Raw genomic sequence first — 21,068 nt, 5'->3', positions numbered from 1 at the left:
AAACATTGATCATTTGTGCTCCAATAGATGTGAAGGTGCTGTCTGGTGATGTGACCCACTATGTGGTTCCCGATGTGAGAGTGGTTCAGGATTACCTGGGCGACTGGAGTTCATGGAGCTGCAGGGGATTGTGCAGACCCAGATAGCCTACCAGACAGTTCAGCACACCCGTGGACGCGGGTCAACCCCTCAAATATCATTTTTGACATCAGATTTACTTATTATTAATTAAGCTTAGTATCATTCCTAGTATTGTGTGTGAATAAAATAGGAAAACTCCTTCAGGAAAATTGGAAGGGTAAGTTCTACAAGTTGCTTTCATAGTTGCGTTTTGTTTAGTCTTGCACAGGCACTATTAACAGACTGCGTGCTCTACTGAAGGACCCTCGCCATGATTGTGTGCTGATTGCCAATGAGTTTCAGCAATACTGCTACTGCCCCAGAGACCAGGGCCAGTCTCAGGACTAATGGCGTACAAGGTCCTGACTATTCAGTATTAAACTTTATTTTATTAATTGTTAACTTTGAGATTAATAGACTATAGAGCAGGGGTTTTCACAGTCTTTGGGCCTCCCTTTGACACTACATACACAATTTACACAATGGTGCCTCCCTACACCCCTCCACCCATCATTTTTTACTTATTTGCAATAGTATAAAAATACTTTTACATTTTTATAACTTACAATATATGTATATAGTGCAACAACAAAAGCCATGCAAGGAAAAAATATTTGTTTAAAAATATATTTGTTTTTAATACAAATTATTGCAAATGAAGATGTGATACCACACAGGGCCACCGGGAGATGCCAAAAGACCACTAAATCATAATCTTTAAACCCTCACATACTGGCTTCTTTGGCCATCATAAAACACCCCTCTCCCCTCTAGAGATGGTCCTGGTGGGGTGCACTGCAAGCCTCCAACCTCCCCGACCCGGAGCATGCTTGTGGTGCTGACACCGTGGGAAACAACTATGTCCCTTGTCCAAAAAACTGCTTATTTTTTTGTTTTTTAATATATTATTTTCTCTATAATGTTTTGTTTGAAATTGTTGATCATATATTATTATTGATTTATTTCTTTACCACTCTGCACGTCTTCCCTGTCATACTCATCTCTGGTGTACCCCACACATACTTTGGGGTACTCATACACATGTTTTTTGCACTTTTATACAGTACATATATTTTTAAAGCAAGTAAAGCAAATTCAACCTTATTGAGAAGTGTGAGAGTTGCTTCAGTGATCATAGTCACTTCATAGTATTAAAAGCGAGACCTGAACTCCAGGAAAAAAAAACATAACTTACGGGAAAATCATTTTAATTTGTGAAAATGCTGTTGATTCTGTTCCAGAAATGTGTCCAATGCAGCAGTTTGGTACTATAATCATCTAGCTGGACTCCAGCCAGTGGTCGTGATTACAAATTGTGATGCTTTTTCAGAATTTTGTGTCATCTCAACTAAGGTCTATTCTTTTATTTTATTTCCTGTGAAATCTGTCATGTTGAATTATCAATATCTTTTTGGATTCAGATTATACATGATCCATACAAATGTTTAACTTAAAAAAAAAAATTGATCAGAGATAGATTGCATACATGGATGTATAATTATGTGTGTCTGCGTTGCTTAAACCAGGTCAAAACGAGCTCTGGCTGAGGATCCTCAGGAAACCCTGGTGAACATGATAATGAGAAAGATGGCCTCCCAGCCAATGACTAATGCACTTTGATGACCTGCTTATGGAATATTACTTAGTGTTTGGACCAAAGAAAATGTTAAACGCAAAAAAGAAGTGTACACTACTATGCACACTCTTATGTTCACCAAGGCTGCTTTTTTAATAAAAAAATACATTAAAACAGTAATATTGTGAAGTATAAATTTAAAATAATGCTTTCTATTTTAATACATTTTAAAATGTAATTTACTTCTGTGGAAAATTGAATTTTCAGCAGTCTTTACTCCAGTCTTCAGTGTCACATGATCCTTTAGAAATCATTCCAATATGCTGATTTGGTTCTTGAAACATTTGAAACAGAAACAATGTTTTGTAAGTTAAAAGATTAAGCTAATGCTGAATAAAAAGGTCATTAAAAAATGATTTTCTTTCAAACAAAAAAAAATTCTTACTGACCCCAAACTTTTGAATGAAGGTGTACAGCAAAAATAGCTTCTGCATATAATGTGGACATGATTGATTTTGAGCTGCTGTAACACATATCTATGCACACAGGTATGGTTTGAAGGGAGCTGTGTACCTTAAGAATCGAGAGGGTCAGGTGGTCAGTGTCGATGGAGATGGAAGGTGCGAGTGGGATATTGCAGATATCCTGACAGGACCAGCAGCTGTACCAGCACTGGATCTCATACATTTTACCGCTTTGACCATGTTACAGTAAGTACACTCTCAGCAAAAATCAGATTGTTTGTGGCACCTTTATGTGGACTGTCATAGATATGTGTCTGTTACATCCTCTGACATCATGAATTTCCTTCTTCCTTCCAGGCAGAGGAAGAGAGGGAAAGTCCAAACTGATCAGGGAGGAGAGACAGTTCAGACAGAGCAGAACACCAAACCTTTATGTCCTGTAACAGGAGATCTGTCAAATCAGAAATACAGAGGAACAGACTTGCACTGCATCTTCGAAGCTTTTTTACAAGTGACTAGAAAGCTTTAGGGATGGTTTTGTAATATCACATTAATGTGTCCAGATGTGAACAAAAATGAGTTCTACTTAGGATTTATGAACCCTGGCTCCTTTACTTTGTCCAGTACATGATTTCACTAGGGGAAAAGGTCCTCCTGATGCTATTAATATGATCACAAATAACATGTTTTGGCTTGTTTTTATGGTTAAATGGGCTCTTTTGCTGAGAAAACCGTAAACTGGTCCGATTCTTCAACTTGATTTCCTGTGAAGCCAATGGCTTTGGACTGCAAATACACTCTAGACATCATCTTCTTGTGTCAATGTTTAAATAGCAATGAGTCAAATGAAAATAAATGAAAAAAAAAAGATAAAAAAAGTTAAAAGTTGTAACAAATATTTGAAGAAAGCTTATAGATTTCACAGATGTCTGCACTGTTACTGCTTTGATTAATATATTTTTTAAATTAAATGTATTTTTATATGTAATGTTTTTATGATCCACAATCATTGTGCAAGACACTTACTCATCTTCACTTAAGGCAGGAATACACTACACAACTTTTGCCCCAATTTTAAATTAACGAGTTTCACAGAATTAGTCTTGAGCTAAAAAACAAAAACTGTAACATTTTAATTTGCCATGTGCCTCCTAACAACAAGGTGCCTATTTATTTTGTGTTCCGAACGACCTACAAGTATGGCAGTGTGTGATCCTTAACCTAAACCAGGATTAGGCCAAAGTTCAATTAGGACCAGATAAAATCTGGTCAGATTGTAAAAGTTGTGTCCTTCAAAATATACATCTACACAAATTATGTCACGTAATGGTTTTCTACATTTTTATTCAGAAGAATTGACACTGAAATAAGAGAACAGGGATAAACGTAACTGACAGAAACATTAGAAGGTGACGACAAACTGAAACTTTCAAAAAAAAAAAAAAGGGAATGGGTCAACCTTAAAAGCTCTCTTTGTCCTGTAGTATAGTGTGCTTACATTAGGGCATTATAATATTATCTAGCCAATAATAAGAAAGTGGTGATTTTATTCTCAGGTTCACACTGATCTTACTGTGAACCTGAGAGTAAAATGATAGGAAATGTTTTGAATATGAGCAAATACATTTCAAAATCCTCACAGAGGATAAAAGATATGACAAAATGCAAGCACGCTGAACTAGATTAATGTGTGTATGAGATCATTAGTGGTGATCAAACCCTAGGTTGGCATTACAAAACATGCCAATGAGCTGCAAAAGATGTTTGGCATATGACTGGGAAGATTCCATAAGGTTAAATGTGGAAAAAGCCCAAATGATTCAAGTTGCCCTTCCCAAAAAAACCTCTTTATTTATTCTTAGTCCTCTAGGTACAAAAGGGGAGGATTGGTTCAATTGCTATCATCATCAACTATGCCATTCGGAAGCGGACTAGCGGACTCATTATCATATAAAGGGGAATTCTGAGGAGCAGCTGACTTCTGTTTGAGTGGCGTTTGTGCTGAGGTGCTCTGTTCCAGAGTGGCCTGATTCTCTTGACTGAGGTACTGTCCTGAAACACTGGTGGATGGTTCATCTGCATCCTGGATGGAATTCTGAGAGGATTCTGGGGGGAGAATAGTGTATCAAATAGTGATAAAAAAATTAGATTGAAGCAGCTGAATCTATATGCATGACAATGCAAAAAAAAAAAAAAAAAAACCCTCAGATGATGGTGATGACATTATAGCATTAAATGACTCCACACACCTAACTGTTTCTGCTTGGCAAGTCTCCTCTCCAGAGCCAGCCGTTTGTTGAGCTCTATGCGCTGCTGCTGTTCCTCAGTGAGAGAGGCTGGAGCAGGAGTAGAATGGACAAACGGATCTTCAGGGAAACCTTCCTCTCCAGCTGGATCAGACTCTTCCAGTACTCGACCCTCACCCTCCTCTGAAGGGAAGTAGAAAGTCGGTTAATTTGTACCTGCTGCTTTCAATAGTACTGTAAGACAGTCAAAAGTTGAAACATATCATTACCAACGTAGTCCTCATGTGTTATTGGCATGTCCAATCGAATTCGTTTCAGACAGGTCTAATGGAGAAACAAAGTACAGTGTTAACAAAGGATGCAGACAACTTCCACGAAGGATGTACAATATCACAAATCGAGAGTTTTATAATGAGGTCCACACATTCTGGATTAAATATTGTGTTGACACAGGATGAATTCTTGCATCGATTAAACAGAAGGCGTTTATGTGTGCTTTAATTCCTATGTACTGTTCTTAAAGCACAAATTTAACATTAGAAACATGGCAATCATGGCGGGCATCAAGAAAAAAAACTGATACATGGCATAACAGCCTTAGACAGGGCTATCTGATTAGTCCTAAATGTAATCAATGTAAAGGTGGTGTACTAGTTTAAATATGTTTAATGGCATTTCTTTAATAAGTAGCCTATTATTAACCAAGGCCAGTACTTTTGAGACCAATACTGCTACTGATGTCTATTAAATGCATGTTCACCTCAATTTTAGCCATTCAACATTACAGTATAGTTGAAAGCCATCAATTTTAACATAGAGCACGCTCTGAAAAATATAACAACTTTTAATTTAAGTGAACTTAAAACAACCTATTTTATCTTGAATTTTCCTCAAGAAAAAATAATTTTATTTTTTATGTCAGACATCTTACCTGAACTTCTTTTTTATTTCCCAGACTCTCCACTTTATCAATGAACTCCTCAAATTGCATTTTAGGATACAGGCGATGGGCCCAGTTCTCCATTTTCTGCAAGAGGAGCTTCAGATTCTCTGCCTGAATCAGAAATGAATGAAGAGGGTGAGCACTGACAACTATATTTATAGATCACATCGATTCATTTATATACATAAATGCTGGAACAACAGAATCTATAATCAAATAGCAATTAATTCAGGAGTATTTCAATATTTCACAGAAAAAGTGAAAAATGAGCCATTACCTCGTGCCCTTTGCCTTTGAACTTAACATCATCAAATAAAGTACGCAAAGCTGGAAGACCCTTCTCAGAAATCAACCTAAAGGAGAGAAGAGATGAAAGAGGTGAACTTTACACACTGGAGAAACTCAAGACAAGTCAAATTTATTTATAGCACTTCTCACAATAAACACTGTTTCAAAGCAGTTATAATCATGAAGCTAATGTTTATAATATCTGACTTACTCTGTAATAAAGTTTAAATTGTGACGAAGCAAGTAATACAGCAGTTTAAACATGCCATATAGCATATTAGAGCTATATAAAGAGCTGGGTGATAATATAGTTAAATTTTTCAATTAAAAAAATCAGGTTGCTGATCTTTGCTATACAGTATTTATCGCTTTTCTTGCATGTACTATATGAATGCAGTAGGGATGTAAATTTTCGAACATTTCCATGCTCGATCGTTGTTTAATGATCATTTAATAGATTAATCATTAACCTTAATTCAGTAAAATGTGTCTATTGCAGCAGCACGCAGTCACCAGCAAGACAAGGATGTGCAAAAGCCAATAAAAAAAATTAAATGCTAGTAGCATTTGATCCTGATGGACCCTATTCCGGAAAATGTGAGATTTAGCATTTTTGTGTTCCGGTAGGGCTATGTTTTTTAAAAATCCGGCATTTACAGTGCATTAGATTGTGATCCTGCCTGCGTGCGTACGAGGACGGAGCAAGCACATTTGGATGTATTTGGAGGTTATTGCACATGTCTCGTTCGGCACCAATCCAAACGTTTCCATATTATCAATGTATTTGAACGTTAAACTATGTACTTTACACTCATTTGCATATAGATGGAAAAGATCATCCTCTTCACATGAGCAAAAACGTCCTTGACAGCAGAGTGGACCAGTAAAATAAAGAAACAGAATGAGCATTGTCATCCTTTTGTTCCTGAACTTGTTGCCGCACCACACTTTTGTTTTAAATCTATTAGCTTAATTATATAAGTTAGATATATTTTGCATATTTTTTTTAATGAAAACTAATTGTTATTTTTATTTTAGACCCATTACTTAGATAGGCTATAAATTTTCCTTAAAGCATCCCATTTTGTCCCAGGGCTTAAAAACCTGTGCATTAGGCTATTTAGGTCCATGCAGAAACTTGTGAACAATGGTCTTATGTGGTGTCACTGTTTAGTGACATCAATGAATGCTCCGGGAAAACATATTGTCAGTGTCTGTCACAGCGCCTTTTAATTGCTGTTTTGAATCCAGCAATTATTTACAAATTATAAGCTCTGATTCTGACAAGTGTGGTATGAAAGCTTTGTTTACTAGAGAAATAATTGGTTAGATGGAAAATGTCACATCATGACCTAATGAAGTCGGGAAGTCGTGGCCTAATGGTGAGAGTTTGACTCCTAACCCTAAGATTGTGGGTTTGAGTCTCGGGCCGGCAATACCACGACTTAGGTGCCCTTGAGTAAGGCACTGAACCCCCAACTGCTCCCTGGGCGCCGCAGCATAAATAGCTGCCCACTGCTCCGGGTGTGTGTTCACAGCTGTGTGTGTGTGTGTGTGTGAACTTTGGATGGGTTAAATGCAGAGCACGATTCTGAGTGTGGGTCACCATACTTGGCTGAATGTCATGTCACTGTCACTTTTTTCACTTTCACCATGCTTTTGGATGCCGTTCGAGCCCATAACCTATATTTACGTGGCTTTGTTCTGATTTGCCGGTTGGTCACGAATTTCCACAAATTTAATACTATTTAGGCATAGTTTCTTTTCCTAAATCCTCACCGTCTGACCCTCTAATTTTGCAGGTTTATTTTATTGTCATTCACTTTTTCATCACTGTTTTCACATCTCTAACTGTGGTAAACATGCGGGAAGGCAAATTAAAGATTTCATGCAGGCCAAGAATTAAGAACTCATGCAATTTATTAATTTGTTCCCTCATTTTAGTTAAATCATGGGTTAAGGAACAAAATTAATGAAATATGAACAGTGGCCACAAATGAATAAACTGTAGGAAAGAATTAACAAGTTGTAGGAATGAATAGCCTTTCTGTCCTGTGTCCCACAGTCCTGCAAAGCGCATAATATGAAACAATTATCTGTGGAAATGACTTGGTTACTACATTTCTATTGCTTTCCATGTTAAAGAACTTTGTGTTGTTTCTATTTTAATGCACTTTTAAAGTTTAAATCACATTAAAAGCTTAAGTTGTATATATTGCTTTCTGGGAGTAAACTGTATGTACACAGGTAAAATAGGACGTTAACTCAATCATAGTCTGTCCGCTAAAACAAACTAATTATTATTTTATTAATTATCAATTAACTACCATCTGGTTCTGTACCTGTTTGCATCCAGTTTAGGCCGAGGCCTCTGCACTGTTCGTCTTTTTGCCACTGGCACTTCTGCGAGTTTTGACACTTCTCCTTCCTCCTCACCTAAACATGAAACAATAAGGGTTTCATCCCTATGAGATATAACTCCACAGAAGATTCTTCTATGTACAATATTAACAGCACTGATTAAGCAGCATGAGACAGCAGGACGAGGAATTGGAACAGCTCAAGATTTTTGAAAAACAGACCTTCTCCAATGCCAAAAGGATCCTCCTCGATGTCTCTCCGACCAGGCGATGATGGAGGAGGGAGAGGAGGGAACCTCTCATCCTCTGTGTGCTCATAATCTGGGATGTCAAACGGATCAAGCATTGTGCATGGGATCCTGTAGAGACAGGAGCATTTGATCAATCCTACAACATAAATACAATTTCATTCTACTTTTAGTGCTGTTGACACAAATTAAGTTCCCTGGCTGTTTTACTTTTGAGTGTTTCTGAACAGGAAGACCTACAGTTTAACAGTATCCATATGATCAGTGACCAAATACACAAACAGCAGTTATCATCGTCGTCTAAAGTCTAGGTTTTCCCGGGATCCGCGGTCAAATATTAAACAGAACATTTCATATTAAAATCTTATTAAAATATTTTTTTAATTATAAAAATGTATTTAGACTATTTCAAATAAATCCGGTACTTTGTAAATTATTTAGCATTAGTAACGTTAAATTACAGTTTTAAAAAACAACCTGCTATCACAATATATTTCTTCTGTAAAGCGACTTGTTTACAAACAGAAGTCAATCATAAATTGCCTCAGCATTTATTGTATTCATGTCTTTGTACTGTCGCAGATAAGCGTTTTAGTCTTTTAAACTGTTGAACAATAACTTCAATGCTAAAAAGAAACTCATTTTTGCAGTAACGTTACGTTATGTTTCAGAAGACGCTGTATTCGTCCAAACAATGTCATTGCCTCATAATTGTCGGAAAAGTACATAAACGGTACAAAACTCACATAATTTAAAAATGGGAAGTCACTCTTGTATTAGCACCCATACAATCATAGTTTAGTTGTCGAACTAAACGGATGTTAATCGTAAAAGAGTCTGTCACAGCAGTTTGGCGCCAGTCCTGTGTCCATCCCGCACATCGCCCCTCGGTTTCACCCATGTCTGGACGTTAAACCCAACCGATGACACTGTAATTTTAGTGAAAAGCTGAATATCAATGCGGTCCATCGAACTTACTGAATATGTTTTGTCAAAGGACGAAACTTCGACACCAGCCGCAGCACGAGAGATCTTCTTCTTCTTTGTTTCGTTTAATGGCGGGTGGCAACCAGCATTATGGTGCATTACCGCCACCTACTATGTTGGAGTGTGGGTCAGAGTTTTCCTTCCCTTGAGTAAAAAGATAAATAAATAATAATAAATACAGCTACTACTAGTAATAATACTAAAAATATTTCCTGTCCCTAAATTCTATTTATCAACCCAGTTTCTCTCAAGTAACAGAATAACTTCCCTACTTCAATATCAAAAACATTTTTTAAACTTAATTCTTCCTGGTCAAACTTTCTACTTTCCTCCCTTAATACTTCCCGCTCTCTATAGAATTTTTGACAATGAAGAATTACATGCTCAACTGACTCCTCTATTTGGCAGTGATCACACACTCCTGAAGGGTGCTTATTTATTAAGTACAAGGTTTTATTAAGCCTAGTATGTCCTACCCTTAGCCTTGTCAAAATGTTCTCCTCTTTATTGTTTCTTCTGGTTATCCTTCCTGTTCCCACATTTTGCTGTAATATATAGAGATAGCACGAGAGATCATCGACAGCACAGAGCTAAAGTTTCTACCGCGGCTTTCTGCTCAGCCAATCAAATCCCTGCTACGGCGAGCGTCAGTGGTTCTGTCGCGTCGCGTCGCTCTGTGGGGCGGATGAGAACAGCGACGTCTACCGGCGCGGAGCGCGACAAAATATAACGGACCGTTTTGCTAGCGTTTACCGAGGTAGACGTATTGAAATACCAAAACAGATATAATGCAGTATTTCAAACTTTATTACGAAGCCCAGTTCTCATACATCTGTATCTTATTCTGTAATGTATGTATGTATGTATTGTAAGTCCCAAAAGGTTTCACAAACACATTTATTATAATATTTATTTGATTGTCTTGTTTGTTTGCCACATATACCATTGTTAATAGGGTTTTCAAAAAGAAACTTTGTTTTTCTCACCTCATAATCAAACATCCAAACCTCAACTGAACCTCTGAGTAATTTGTTGAGAGATAACAATTCATGAGCACAGATGTACGTTTGTGGACCGTTTTATTTGAAGTTACATGTAAACAAGTCTCAGCATGTCATCATTATTAATAATAATCAATAAAAAAGAAATTTTCGGACACATGCGATGTGAAAAAAATATATAGTTGTGTAAATGTGAAGCAGTCTGTTTTTATATTCGTGCTCTAAGCAGGAACATGAGAAAGACTGCAGTGAGGAGAATGCAGAGCGTGCACACGGTGGGGACGACAATCTCTGTGACCATCTTCATGTGGCTGATCAGTGGATCTGGAGAAAAAAATAAAGGTGAGTCAGTGACAACTAATAAAAGATGCATTCAGTGAAAACATAAAGGTATTTGAAAATAGCACTAGCACTGAACACAATACATGAAACATGACATCCTGAGCTCTGTACCTAAACTTCATCATGCACAGGCCAAACCTTTGGCATATCTGCATGTTCCTTATTTTCCTTGGATTTTCTTCTAGCTGAAAGGGCAAACAAAAGGTAATTCCTGTTAGAAAGTTACCATATAATTTCCTTCTGTATATGTTGTGCTTGGTTATAAATAGAAAATGTCATTTGTGACAGAATTTTCTTTTCTTTGCCCCAGCTAGATCACTTCTGGCTGTGCTGCTCATCATGGGAGAGAAGTCAGCAACAGTTACACTAACCTGCCGCAAGGAGCTGGTTGCTTGAGGTGCATGTTTCCAGTGCCTTTCTTTTCCAGCTTTCAATCTGTGGTAAACATTATCCAACTTAAATTCATAAGATGTAAACTGAGACATATTATAAAGACATCATATATATTTATCACAGATTGCACAAAAATAATTAGACTTGTACTCGTTGACGCAAAAGATGAAATAAAAAGTTAATTTAGCATACAATTTTAATGCTAAACTCAATCAAGTCATACCTCTCTCTGATTGGGAAAACCATTGGAGATGATGATGCGCTTGTAGTACTGAACTGATGCTTTTGGGTAGCGTGGTTTATTTTTGCTGTTAAAGTCCACATAGTACAGGCCAAATCTTTCATAGTCCTCATCCCATTCAAACTTGTCAAGTAATGACCAAGCTGTATAGCCTTTCACATTCACTCCATCTTTATCCGCTGAATGAAAAAAACAAACAAATAAAATGGTTCTTTAAGTGGTTGTGTACTTTATTTATCAACGTATGAAGAGAATTATGATTTGGAGCTAGAACTTTTGTGCTTGGAAGGAAGCCTTTTTAATTTTTATAAATATCAGTCAGTCTGTAATCAAGTTTCCGTAAATTTTGATTTGCATGTTCTGAATTTTTTTATGAATCAGGTCGAATTGCTCAATTTATTCTGTCTTTTCTAAGACATTGCTTCTCAATGTTTTTGACTAAAAGCCCTCCCATTTGCCAACTCAATATTCATAGTCCATTCATAACCATCATAATGTATAAGAGATTTCCTCTGATAATTCAATGACATTTATATGCATTTATATGACAATGATGACTGTTTTCAAATGTTTTTATTAACAGAAACTGGGAGTGTTGAAATGAATTAAACATGATTCTATAAGATTCAGGTTTTTTTAATAAAAATGTCTTTGAGGGGAAAAAAATAACTATGAGTTCAATTCGATAATTTCATCATGGTTCCTTTTTTGTATTTATGGCATCTTAATGACATTTTATATACTGTCTATATATATATATATATATATACTGGCCACTTTATTAGGTACACCCTGCCAGTACTGGGTTGGGAACCCCTTTTTGCCTTCAGAACTGCCTTAATTCTTCGTGGCATAGATTCAATAAGGTGTTGGAAACAGAGATTTTGGGCCATATTGACATGATAGCATCATACAGTTACTGCAGATTTGTCGGCTGCACATCCATGATGCAAATCTCCCGTTCCACCACATCCCAAAGGTGCTCGATTGGATTGAGATATGGTGACTGTGGAGGCCATTTGAGTAAAATCAATTCATTGTCATGTTCAAGAAACCAGTCTGAGATGATTTGAGCTTTGTGACATGGTGCAATGTCCTGCTGGAAGTAGCCATCGGAAGATGGGTACACTAAAGGGATGGGCATGGTCAGCAACAATACTCAGGCAGCGCCGCTGCTCCCACCACGTGCATCACGCACTGTGCGTAGGGCACCAAGTGCTGAGGGGGCACCAAAAATAGCCTAATGAATTTTTTTTTTTAATGCCAGTGTTATTTCATTAGCCTATAGAAACATTAGCAACATTTTAGCCATGTAAATGTAACAAAAAAGGGGGAACAAGAAAGCTATTTAATAATTGCTCTAGTCTAGTCTAGAAAGTACCCCCCAACAACAAAATTTATGCCACATCTATCACATGCTACCATCTGAATGTCACAACAGAAATCGAGACTCATCAGACCAACGTTTTTCCAATCTTCTATTGTCCAGTTTTGGTGAGCCTGTGTAAATTGTAGCCTCTGTTTCCTGTTCTTAGCTGACAGGAGCAGCACCCAGTGTGGTCTTCTGCTGCTGTAGGCCATCTGTTTCGAGGTTCGACCTGTTGTGCGTTCAGAGATGGTATTCTGCATACCTTGGTTTCTATCATCTCTAGCACCAACAAACAACCATTCCACGTTAAGTCACTTAAATCCCCCTTCTTCCCCATTCTGATGCTCGGTTTGAACTTCAAGATGTCTTCACCACATCATCATCACCTCATCAGTTGCTGCCATGTGATTGGCTGATTTGGTAACAATTTGTGTTAGCAAGCAATTAAACAGGTGTACCTATTAAAGTATCCGGCGAGTTTGTGTGTGTTCTGGTTTCCTTGTTGAGAACCACTGGTAAGAGCATTTAAAGATAGAAGGCATAGATTTCTATATTGATTCTGACCTTTGAGCATTTCATCGATGTTATCCCTCAAGTACTGCAGTCTCCAGTCATCACACAGTTCTGTGCACATCATCTTCTCTGATACACCATTTCCTGTCACGTATATAATGGGGTCTCCATACTGTGTCTAAGAATAAAAAGATTTGAGTCACAAAAGGACAATGTGCCATTCCTAGTCAGACTACTGCCCACATTCTGGAAGTATTTGTTGCAGTTTTTTACAGAAATATACCTTTACGAAGCTAAGCAGACGGTAGAAGCCCCATGGCACAGAGTAGAGCCACTCTGATCCAGGATCAGGCCACTGTGGGTCTACCAGCTCAGCCAGGTCACGGTCAGTGAAGTAGCTGTTTCCATGGTTGGGAGGAAAGTTCTTTTGTGTGATGTAGCGCGTAGTGAAGTGACTGATGCCCAGGAAGTCACAAGTGCCTTTGACAAAACTTTTCTCATGAGGGCTGAAAGTAGGCAGACGAGAGCTACTCAGGCCCTGCTGTGCACTCTTCCTACCTGCAGAAATGAAACAGAAATACTTATGTAATAATTGTAAATTATCATCAGCTAAATAAGCCTATATACCTGTGTATATATATATATATATATATATATATATACCTGTGTATATATATATATATATATATATATATATATATATATATATATATATATATATATATATATATATATTTTTTTTTTTTTTTTTAATTTATTTATGGTTTGCTTGCCTATGTAGTCTTTCATTATTTAAGGATAGTTAGGATAGTCTTCTACTCCATAGAAGAGTGGTGTGGCAAACCAGCCCAAGTAGGACTGGACATATCTTTCAGCAGCTTCTATATCGCGCTGATTGCTGATGTCCACTGGTTCTCCCCAGTCAGCTGACAGGGAGATGCCCACCATTCCTAAAATGGTAGAAACACTTGTACCAGTTTGGACCTTTGTGCCTTGACAGGGTAAAAGTGGATTTCAATATCTGAAATTTGTCTACCTTTCTGTTTGTTACGCCACTGGGCATCGTATGTGTGCCAGACCTTAGCATGAGCCTGTCAATGCAGCAGAGGATAAAAAAGAGATTAATTTCACTGCCTGTGAATTTTTATCAGAAACAGTAATTTTAATAGTCAATTATATTTTTGGAATAGTTTTTTTTTTTTAGCCCTAAATGCGTACTTATTTGCATTTTTGGTTCTCCACTGCCCATAATAAGAGCATTGCATTGCTAATTTAGCGTAATAATTATTTCTGTAGCTCAATTATCATAGTCATTAGACTACAGTGGACTGCTGTGGATTTAATCACCTTAATGATGTTGTGGGCAGCATTATAGGCACCAGTACCCCTCATCTTCAGACCAGGAGCATGTTCTCCAGTCTCATAGCCCTCCACTGCAACAGACTGGAAATATGGAAGGGTGTAAGAGTGCACTTTGAACCAGATAATAAACTGATTATTCTCATGTACGTCAAAGTAACTGTGAGATTGCATTAAATATTGTGGAATTTCTAGCAAAAGAACTGCATGAAAATGAATTTTTAGAATTGTAAATGAAGCCGGAATTGTAATAGTGGATGCTACTTTTACAATCCTCACCCAAGGATTGTTGAAGGTGATCCAGTATTTGACTCGATTGCCAAATCTATCAAAGCACAGGTTGGCAAAATCATTGAGGAAGTTGACCATACTGGCATTTTGCCAACCTCTATATTTCTCCTCCAGAACTTGCAAAGGCACAGATATGATTTTGAAAGTTAGATCAATTTGATGTATACTCTTTTTAAACATACATGTATACATTATAAGTATGTACTCCGACATACTTATAATACTTTTGAAAGAGAATTTGCTGCATCTGGTAAATAGGTAAAACACAAGATCAGTATATCTGAATTCATACTACTAGAATTCATAAAAAGTAGGTGACAAGTTCCCGAATGACCTACTACTTCTGACTAGATTCTAATTTGTGCATCCAATGGACACTTTAATATCCTATGATGCCACGGGAGAGGAGTGAAGCAGTGACTGGGACAACATGGGTGGATGTAATATGTCCAAATTTCATTCATACTTCTCATATCCATTCTATATAGAACATAATTTTCAATGGTCATGAAGTCAGTTTTAAACCAAATGTAGAATCTACTGGACAGTAAGTACTGTATGTGATTTCAGACACAGTCATTGTCTGCCTGTGTGGAGATTTTGTTTTACCTGAGGTAAGTCCCAGTGGTAGAGCGTCACAATTGGTGTCATTCTGTTCTCCAGAAGCATATTAATTAGGTTATCATAGTGCTCTATCCCTTTCTCATTGATGTAGTCATCTAAAAAAAAAAACAATCAGAAAAACTTTTGGTAATTACTTTATATATATTATTTATATATATTTGGCAGAATTAATCTGAATTACTTTTAAAGCCGCTGGGCAGAATACTTGGCCAGGAGATGGAAAGAGATAGTGGTTCAGCTTCAGGTCTTTCATCAATGCAATATCATCCTAAATTATACATTAAAAAAATTGTCTTAGAACCAAAGCATCTACATACATTGTGTATTTCTGATCAAGAAATCATAGCACCTTTATTTTATAATAGCCTTCACAGGAAGAGTCACCAGTGTCATTCAGGTGAATTCTCCCTTTTTTGTGAGAAAACACATCCCAGATACTCTTTCCTTTCTCTTCTGTATATGTGTTTGTAAATGCATTTATTATATGGAATCCTGAAAATGAATAATTTATCTAAAATAATATCAAATGCTACTGACATTCTTTGAAATATTTTATTTTGTGTTCAGCAGAAGAAAATAAATTCATACAGGTTTGTGGCAGCTTGAGGGTGAGATGACAGTATTTTCATTTTTGAGTGACTGAGTAAGACTGAGTACTTGTTTTATACTTTACATATTTTACATTATATATCAGTTTATACATTACTGAATCAATATATTATTCTTTATATTTTAATATTTGCTCTTAACCTGTTAACTGTCACCCTGTCCCGTATAGGGGACGTATGTTTACTTCACTATATTACAATTAAATCCCAATCTAATCATGACAAACTATATATCGTTGGAATCCTAAATAGATATTTTACCAATATTTTTTGTTAAAAATTATGTAGGAAAAGTAATAGATTAGGAGTTCTGACCTTTGTCAAAAAAAGTCTTCTTTGTTGCCTCTTTCTCTATCACACTTTAGAAATCATCAGAAATTATATATCACTTGAAAACTTAAAATCTCAAAATTCATCCGTTGAAACCCATTTTAAAATCAAACATTGCATTACCATGAAAATGGTATATCAAAGTCATGTTACAAAATGTTTTCAGTCATGAATTAATAAAATATAGGTTTGGATCATGCACTTTCAAGTCTATGTTTAAAAATGTGAGTGACAGTTAACAGGTTAAAGAACACACTTCTATTTGCTGTTGTTTGTAAAAGTGTTATTTGCTGTCATGAGTAATGCTTTACCTGAATGAAATGTGCCATACTGAAATGATCCCACTTTGTTCTTGGCCCAGTCAAAGTCTTCACTGGCAAAAATGTGCATTGCCAACAGAAGAATGTGGCATATCCTCAGCACACTGTGTTTTAGCATCCTCTTATTCTCACAGGAGTTTGTTTTTCACCAGTAGAATGTGCACACAAATGTTTCCTCAATTCTTAAATATGCATATATAGAGACACTTCAGGTCAGTTTTCCAAAAAAAAAAAACCTTCCTCAGAGTGGTCAGCTTTCAAAGCATTCAAAGCTGAGGCATATCAATGATGCATCACAAAGCTGTCACAGTCCACGTGCAATCAGCCATAAATGCCCAAACCCGAATAAGATCAGAAGAATTAACTCTCATTTCAGCCAGCTATAAGACAAACTGACACAAAAGGCTATCAGTGACAAAAAGTAAGTCAGTTTGTCAAGAGCTGATAATACGAAAGACATCTCAGTAGTTTTTATCCAGAAGAGAGGAGATATAAGTTTGTATCTGAAGTAGAGAGGATGAGATGATTAAAACGCTCAAAAAACCTCATTCACCCTCACAAAGCTGGCCAGTGCCTGTGAGCACAAAACAGCAGCGAAGTGTCGAGTAGATCCGAGCTCCATTCAGAAGCCACACACAGGCTCAAATACCCACTATTCAAATTCAGTGGGTTGAGAGGGGAAAAGTGCTGCTCCTGACACGTTTTATAGAACTGAACATTTGACTCTGTAAGCAAAAGTTGATGCTGGTGTGGGTGATACACTTGCATTTTGGCGCCTCAAGGGGGAAATACAAATTTATGCTATGAAAAAGGGGAAAATGTTCGGATTTCAACCAGCATTTCTGAACCAATTCTGTTTTTTAATAAAGGATGGATGTTAATAAAGAAGTCAGCAAAAACAAATAAAATAAGAATTGGTTGTTTAGCTGTTAGTTGATAAGTTAGTCATTTATTTATAATGCATGTTATTTTATAGAGTGCAGAATGTAATATATAAAAGTATAATCCAATTCCAACTGAACGAGGATAATAAATATAGATCAATATTATAGAAAATCATGGTTGGATTGATCTCTACAATACATATGTGTGGTTACTTGCTGGTGCCCCGGTTTAAACATGAATACAATTAAAACATGTATTGAAAAGAATGTTGAATCGTTTCAGAAAGTGTTGACACTGCACTCTTTTACTATATGTTGCTGTGTCGTGTGTTTAGGTGTGTATGAAGGAGAATTTGTTCAATGTATGTTGGTTTATCATGTTTAAATGTGTTCTCTTGTATGTTATACTGATGTGTATTTTAGCCGTTACATGTGTGCATTTGAGTTTCTGTATGCACATATAGCTTAAGGCTTTTACAAAACATAGCATGCTGTGTGTGTTTAGCATATCAATACACAGACAGACTACAGAGAGAGCAGCAGAAAGAGTATGAGCGTTCTAGCACTCCCTGTTTCTATGTACCTGCTGTATTTAAGGACCGTCTTAGTGGCCACCACCAGCTGACATAAACCTCTTTACTAAGGTCCCCGGGCTAGCCAAAAAAAAACAGGTATGTTTGCGGTGTGTTTGAACACCAAATTTTCGAGTTTCAATCAGATCTGCACCTCCCAAGAGGACTGTATTAATCATTGCAGAAAAAGGCAGACCAGCATCCATGAATCATTACAGATTTGCGAAAGATAGTAAATATATATTTCCAATCATACCATTTAGACAGCCCTGAAATAACATACTACTATGCTTTAAATGGAAAACTGAATTGTTCCACACATAAATTTACACAAACATACATTTGCCATGCTATGGAACAAATAAAATGTAACTTTAATGTAAATGTTATATCATAAACATTTGGAAAGAAAAGAAACCATTTATAAAGAATATCAAAAAGCTCACTTCTTTCATATTTGATAGAAATAGTTTGATTGTTGATGTTTATGTTTGAAAATGTGCTAAGAGTATTTGACTTTTTCCCTAGCAAGCTGGGGTCTGTGCTCCAACGTGCCTTCTACGGGTCCAGTGGGAGGGTAAGAGTTTATTTTTTAATAGTTTATCCCTGCATAGTGACTCAGCATTGAGTTTGATGCTGATGAATAATATATCAGTAGGGAATGTTGCGTTTGCTACTCTGTTTATTTCTTCTTATGCTATTTTAGTGGTGTAAAAAAAAGAAAAAGAAAAAATAAAGGAAAATTTGCTGAAAAATTAGTTCGGGTTTACTTCAGGGTTTCCGTTTTGCCGCACAATTATTTTAATCATATTGTGCTTAGTAACAGTTTTAACATTAGTTTGTGTGTTTTCCAGGTGACCCTTTTCGAGCAGAGGAACTTTGCAGGTCGGCGACTGGACCTGACCTCTGACTGTCAGAAATTGAGTGAAAAAAATTTTCCTGACAGATGCAACTCTGTCCAGGTGGAGAGTGGAGCGTGAGTACATGCTAGTTTTGTATCACAAGACCTTATATTAACATTTATAAAGGCAACATTACTGATTACTCCACATTTTGATTCAGTCAACATTTTTATAGCTAAATTAAATCTTTTTTTTTTTGTTAAATGTAATTCCATTTTGCCAAATAAAGCCCATTTAGATATGTTTTGCATTTCAACTGTGATATGTGTTCTTGTGTAGATGGGTGGCATATGAACATGAGAACTTCCGAGGACGTCAGTACCTGTGGGACATGTTTGACAGGGGGGAGTACAACTGCACTGATAGGTGGTGTGCTCAGGGTGACCTCATCTCCTCGGTTCGTGCTGTGAAACAAGTGAGACACACATTTTACAAATGTAATTTCCACTGGTTGTAAAAAAGAGAAAAGAAACATGTAATGGTCCAAAATCATGAACGCAAAAATTGTTTGTTTACCTGTATTTCGTGGTCTAGGACAATAACCCTCCTCGAGCACAGCTGTTTGAGAGGGCAGGTTTCTCAGGCAAGAAGACAGAGCTTCATGATGACATCCCCAACCTGATGAGCCGTTACAGCCTTAACAGAGTGTCCTCCATCAGAGTAATGGGCGGAACGTGAGTACAGTTTCACTTATGTTAAAGTACTGAGCTATTTATTCAGTGTTGTGTGCATATTTTAGCAAAAATACATCAGTCAGATTTCCCACCTCTCTCTCCTGACCACAGCTGGGTGGCGTACCAGGAGCCTAACTACAGAGGAGCCCATTACATCCTGGAGAAGAAGGACTTCAACAGCTTCTCTGACTGGGGTGCCCAAAACAGCACCATTGCCTCAATTCGCCGTGTCTGCTTCAGCTAGACAAAATCTCCACATCTGTCAGCTCTTTAGACAAACAATACACCAGCTATAAGTGAAACAGAAGCACTATTTTATTAATAAACTGATGAAAAAGACAAATAGTGTTGTTTGTGCTTAAGTTATCAAACAGGAACTACATAATTCATCAGGTATGTTAAAGATGAAAAGTTCTCCAACGGTTCAGGAGAGTTTCAGATGCAGGAATGAGTGTTGTGTTGTCCTCTAGTGGTGAATCACATCACGCGCATTGGCGTTTCTGCAATGTCAGCCCGTCTGGTATAATGTTACCTGGCATGTCAGAGCCACCACCATCTTAAGATAGTCTTTTAGCACAGCTCCAGGATTGTTCCCAGGATATTACAGCACTGTTTCGTCCTTTCCTGATGGGATGCATCATTAGACACGGGATGCTAATAGGAGCTGTGATCTCACAGCTTTGCCCTCTCTTCTATGATCCGAATCCTTTAAAGAGCAGCTGTGGAGCTCATCTGTGTATATTTGAGCAAACGCTGAGGAATTCACACTGGCTTTAGCTCTGTGTTGGACTGACAGTCACGCTGTCGTGCTCTCTAAAGGCCGGTGAGGTATTTCTGTGGGTCGTGGGAGTAGCAGTTGCTGTGTGCCGATGACATTGTGCTACATCTCTCTCACGGTCGGTCACCACAGCAGCCTGGAGGTACTCACCAGAGTAGACACAGCAGAAGGGTAGAAAGAACGCACACTTGTTTAGGATTATGTCTCACAGAGAAGGAAGTACAGGGAATGAGAGAGCCAAGAGTGAAAAGAGGGTTATGTGATTACAAACAAATGTTTGACAACCATTATGTTAACCACTGGCAGTTTATTTATTCTGTTAAACTAGTATTACAGCTATTAGTGCTGATTTTATCACTGTTACCACTGCAGTTTCTGTTGCACTTATACTATCGTGGTACATGAAAATGTTGCCCTGGGATTTGGGGTTAAAAAAAAAAAAATCTAATTATTTACAGTGAGACAGGACTCTCGTGAAATAATATAATACAATAAATATTGTTACATTTGTAAAATGAATATATTATGTAAGTGAATGGCAAAAACAAGTTGATATTTCACAGAGAATATGCTGATTTGACATAATGCTGAGATATACAAATATGACCTTCCGTTCAAAAGTTTGGTCTCACAAA

The 21,068-nt window shown here is 37.1% G+C and overlaps 2 protein-coding genes and 1 pseudogene across 3 annotated transcripts in view; 1 reads left to right on the top strand and 2 right to left on the bottom strand.

The window, feature by feature from the left end:
* Positions 1-3,487: 3,487 nt before the first annotated feature.
* Positions 3,488-21,068, bottom strand: part of LOC132106046 (TIMELESS-interacting protein-like) — a 135,206-nt gene continuing 117,625 nt past the window's right edge. Inside the window, exons 1-8 of one of the 2 annotated variants that reach the window (XM_059511660.1) lie at positions 9,224-9,275; positions 8,220-8,356; positions 7,980-8,073; positions 5,627-5,702; positions 5,338-5,460; positions 4,676-4,730; positions 4,410-4,589; positions 3,488-4,266 (exon numbers count right to left, since the gene is read on the bottom strand). In XM_059511660.1, the coding sequence (XP_059367643.1) occupies positions 4,052-4,266; positions 4,410-4,589; positions 4,676-4,730; positions 5,338-5,460; positions 5,627-5,702; positions 7,980-8,073; positions 8,220-8,343 (867 nt within the window). In that variant the 5' untranslated portion in view covers positions 8,344-8,356; positions 9,224-9,275 and the 3' untranslated portion in view covers positions 3,488-4,051. Of the gene's footprint in view, positions 4,267-4,409; positions 4,590-4,675; positions 4,731-5,337; positions 5,461-5,626; positions 5,703-7,979; positions 8,074-8,219; positions 8,357-9,223; positions 9,276-21,068 lie in introns of those variants that run through there. The other variant, XM_059511667.1, reaches the window with a different exon arrangement.
* LOC132106079 (lactase-like protein) lies at positions 10,333-14,855 on the bottom strand (annotated as a pseudogene).
* Positions 18,164-20,177, top strand: LOC132106072 (gamma-crystallin N-B-like). Its single transcript, XM_059511696.1, has 6 exons — positions 18,164-18,182; positions 18,608-18,656; positions 18,934-19,055; positions 19,261-19,396; positions 19,516-19,655; positions 19,767-20,177. Exons 4-6 carry the CDS (start codon positions 19,313-19,315, stop codon positions 19,897-19,899), a joined length of 357 nt encoding a protein of 118 aa, XP_059367679.1. The 5' UTR covers positions 18,164-18,182; positions 18,608-18,656; positions 18,934-19,055; positions 19,261-19,312; the 3' UTR covers positions 19,900-20,177.

This window comes from Carassius carassius, chromosome 2 (genome assembly GCF_963082965.1).
Source record: "Carassius carassius chromosome 2, fCarCar2.1, whole genome shotgun sequence".
NCBI lineage: Eukaryota > Metazoa > Chordata > Actinopteri > Cypriniformes > Cyprinidae > Carassius > Carassius carassius.
The sequence above is the reverse complement of the archived record's forward strand: the minus strand, read 5'-3'. Positions and strand labels throughout refer to the sequence as shown.

What these genes read in the sequence shown, in the direction of transcription:
- LOC132106072 (XM_059511696.1), top strand. Translation starts at nt 19,313, where the DNA reads ATGTTTGACAGGGGGGAGTACAACTGCACTGATAGGTGGTGTGCTCAG. An exon ending in CGGTTCGTGCTGTGAAACAA is followed by an intron (nt 19,397 to 19,515) that starts GTGAGACACACA and finishes TTCGTGGTCTAG; the next exon opens with GACAATAACCCTCCTCGAGC. An exon ending in ATCAGAGTAATGGGCGGAAC is followed by an intron (nt 19,656 to 19,766) that starts GTGAGTACAGTT and finishes TCCTGACCACAG; the next exon opens with CTGGGTGGCGTACCAGGAGC.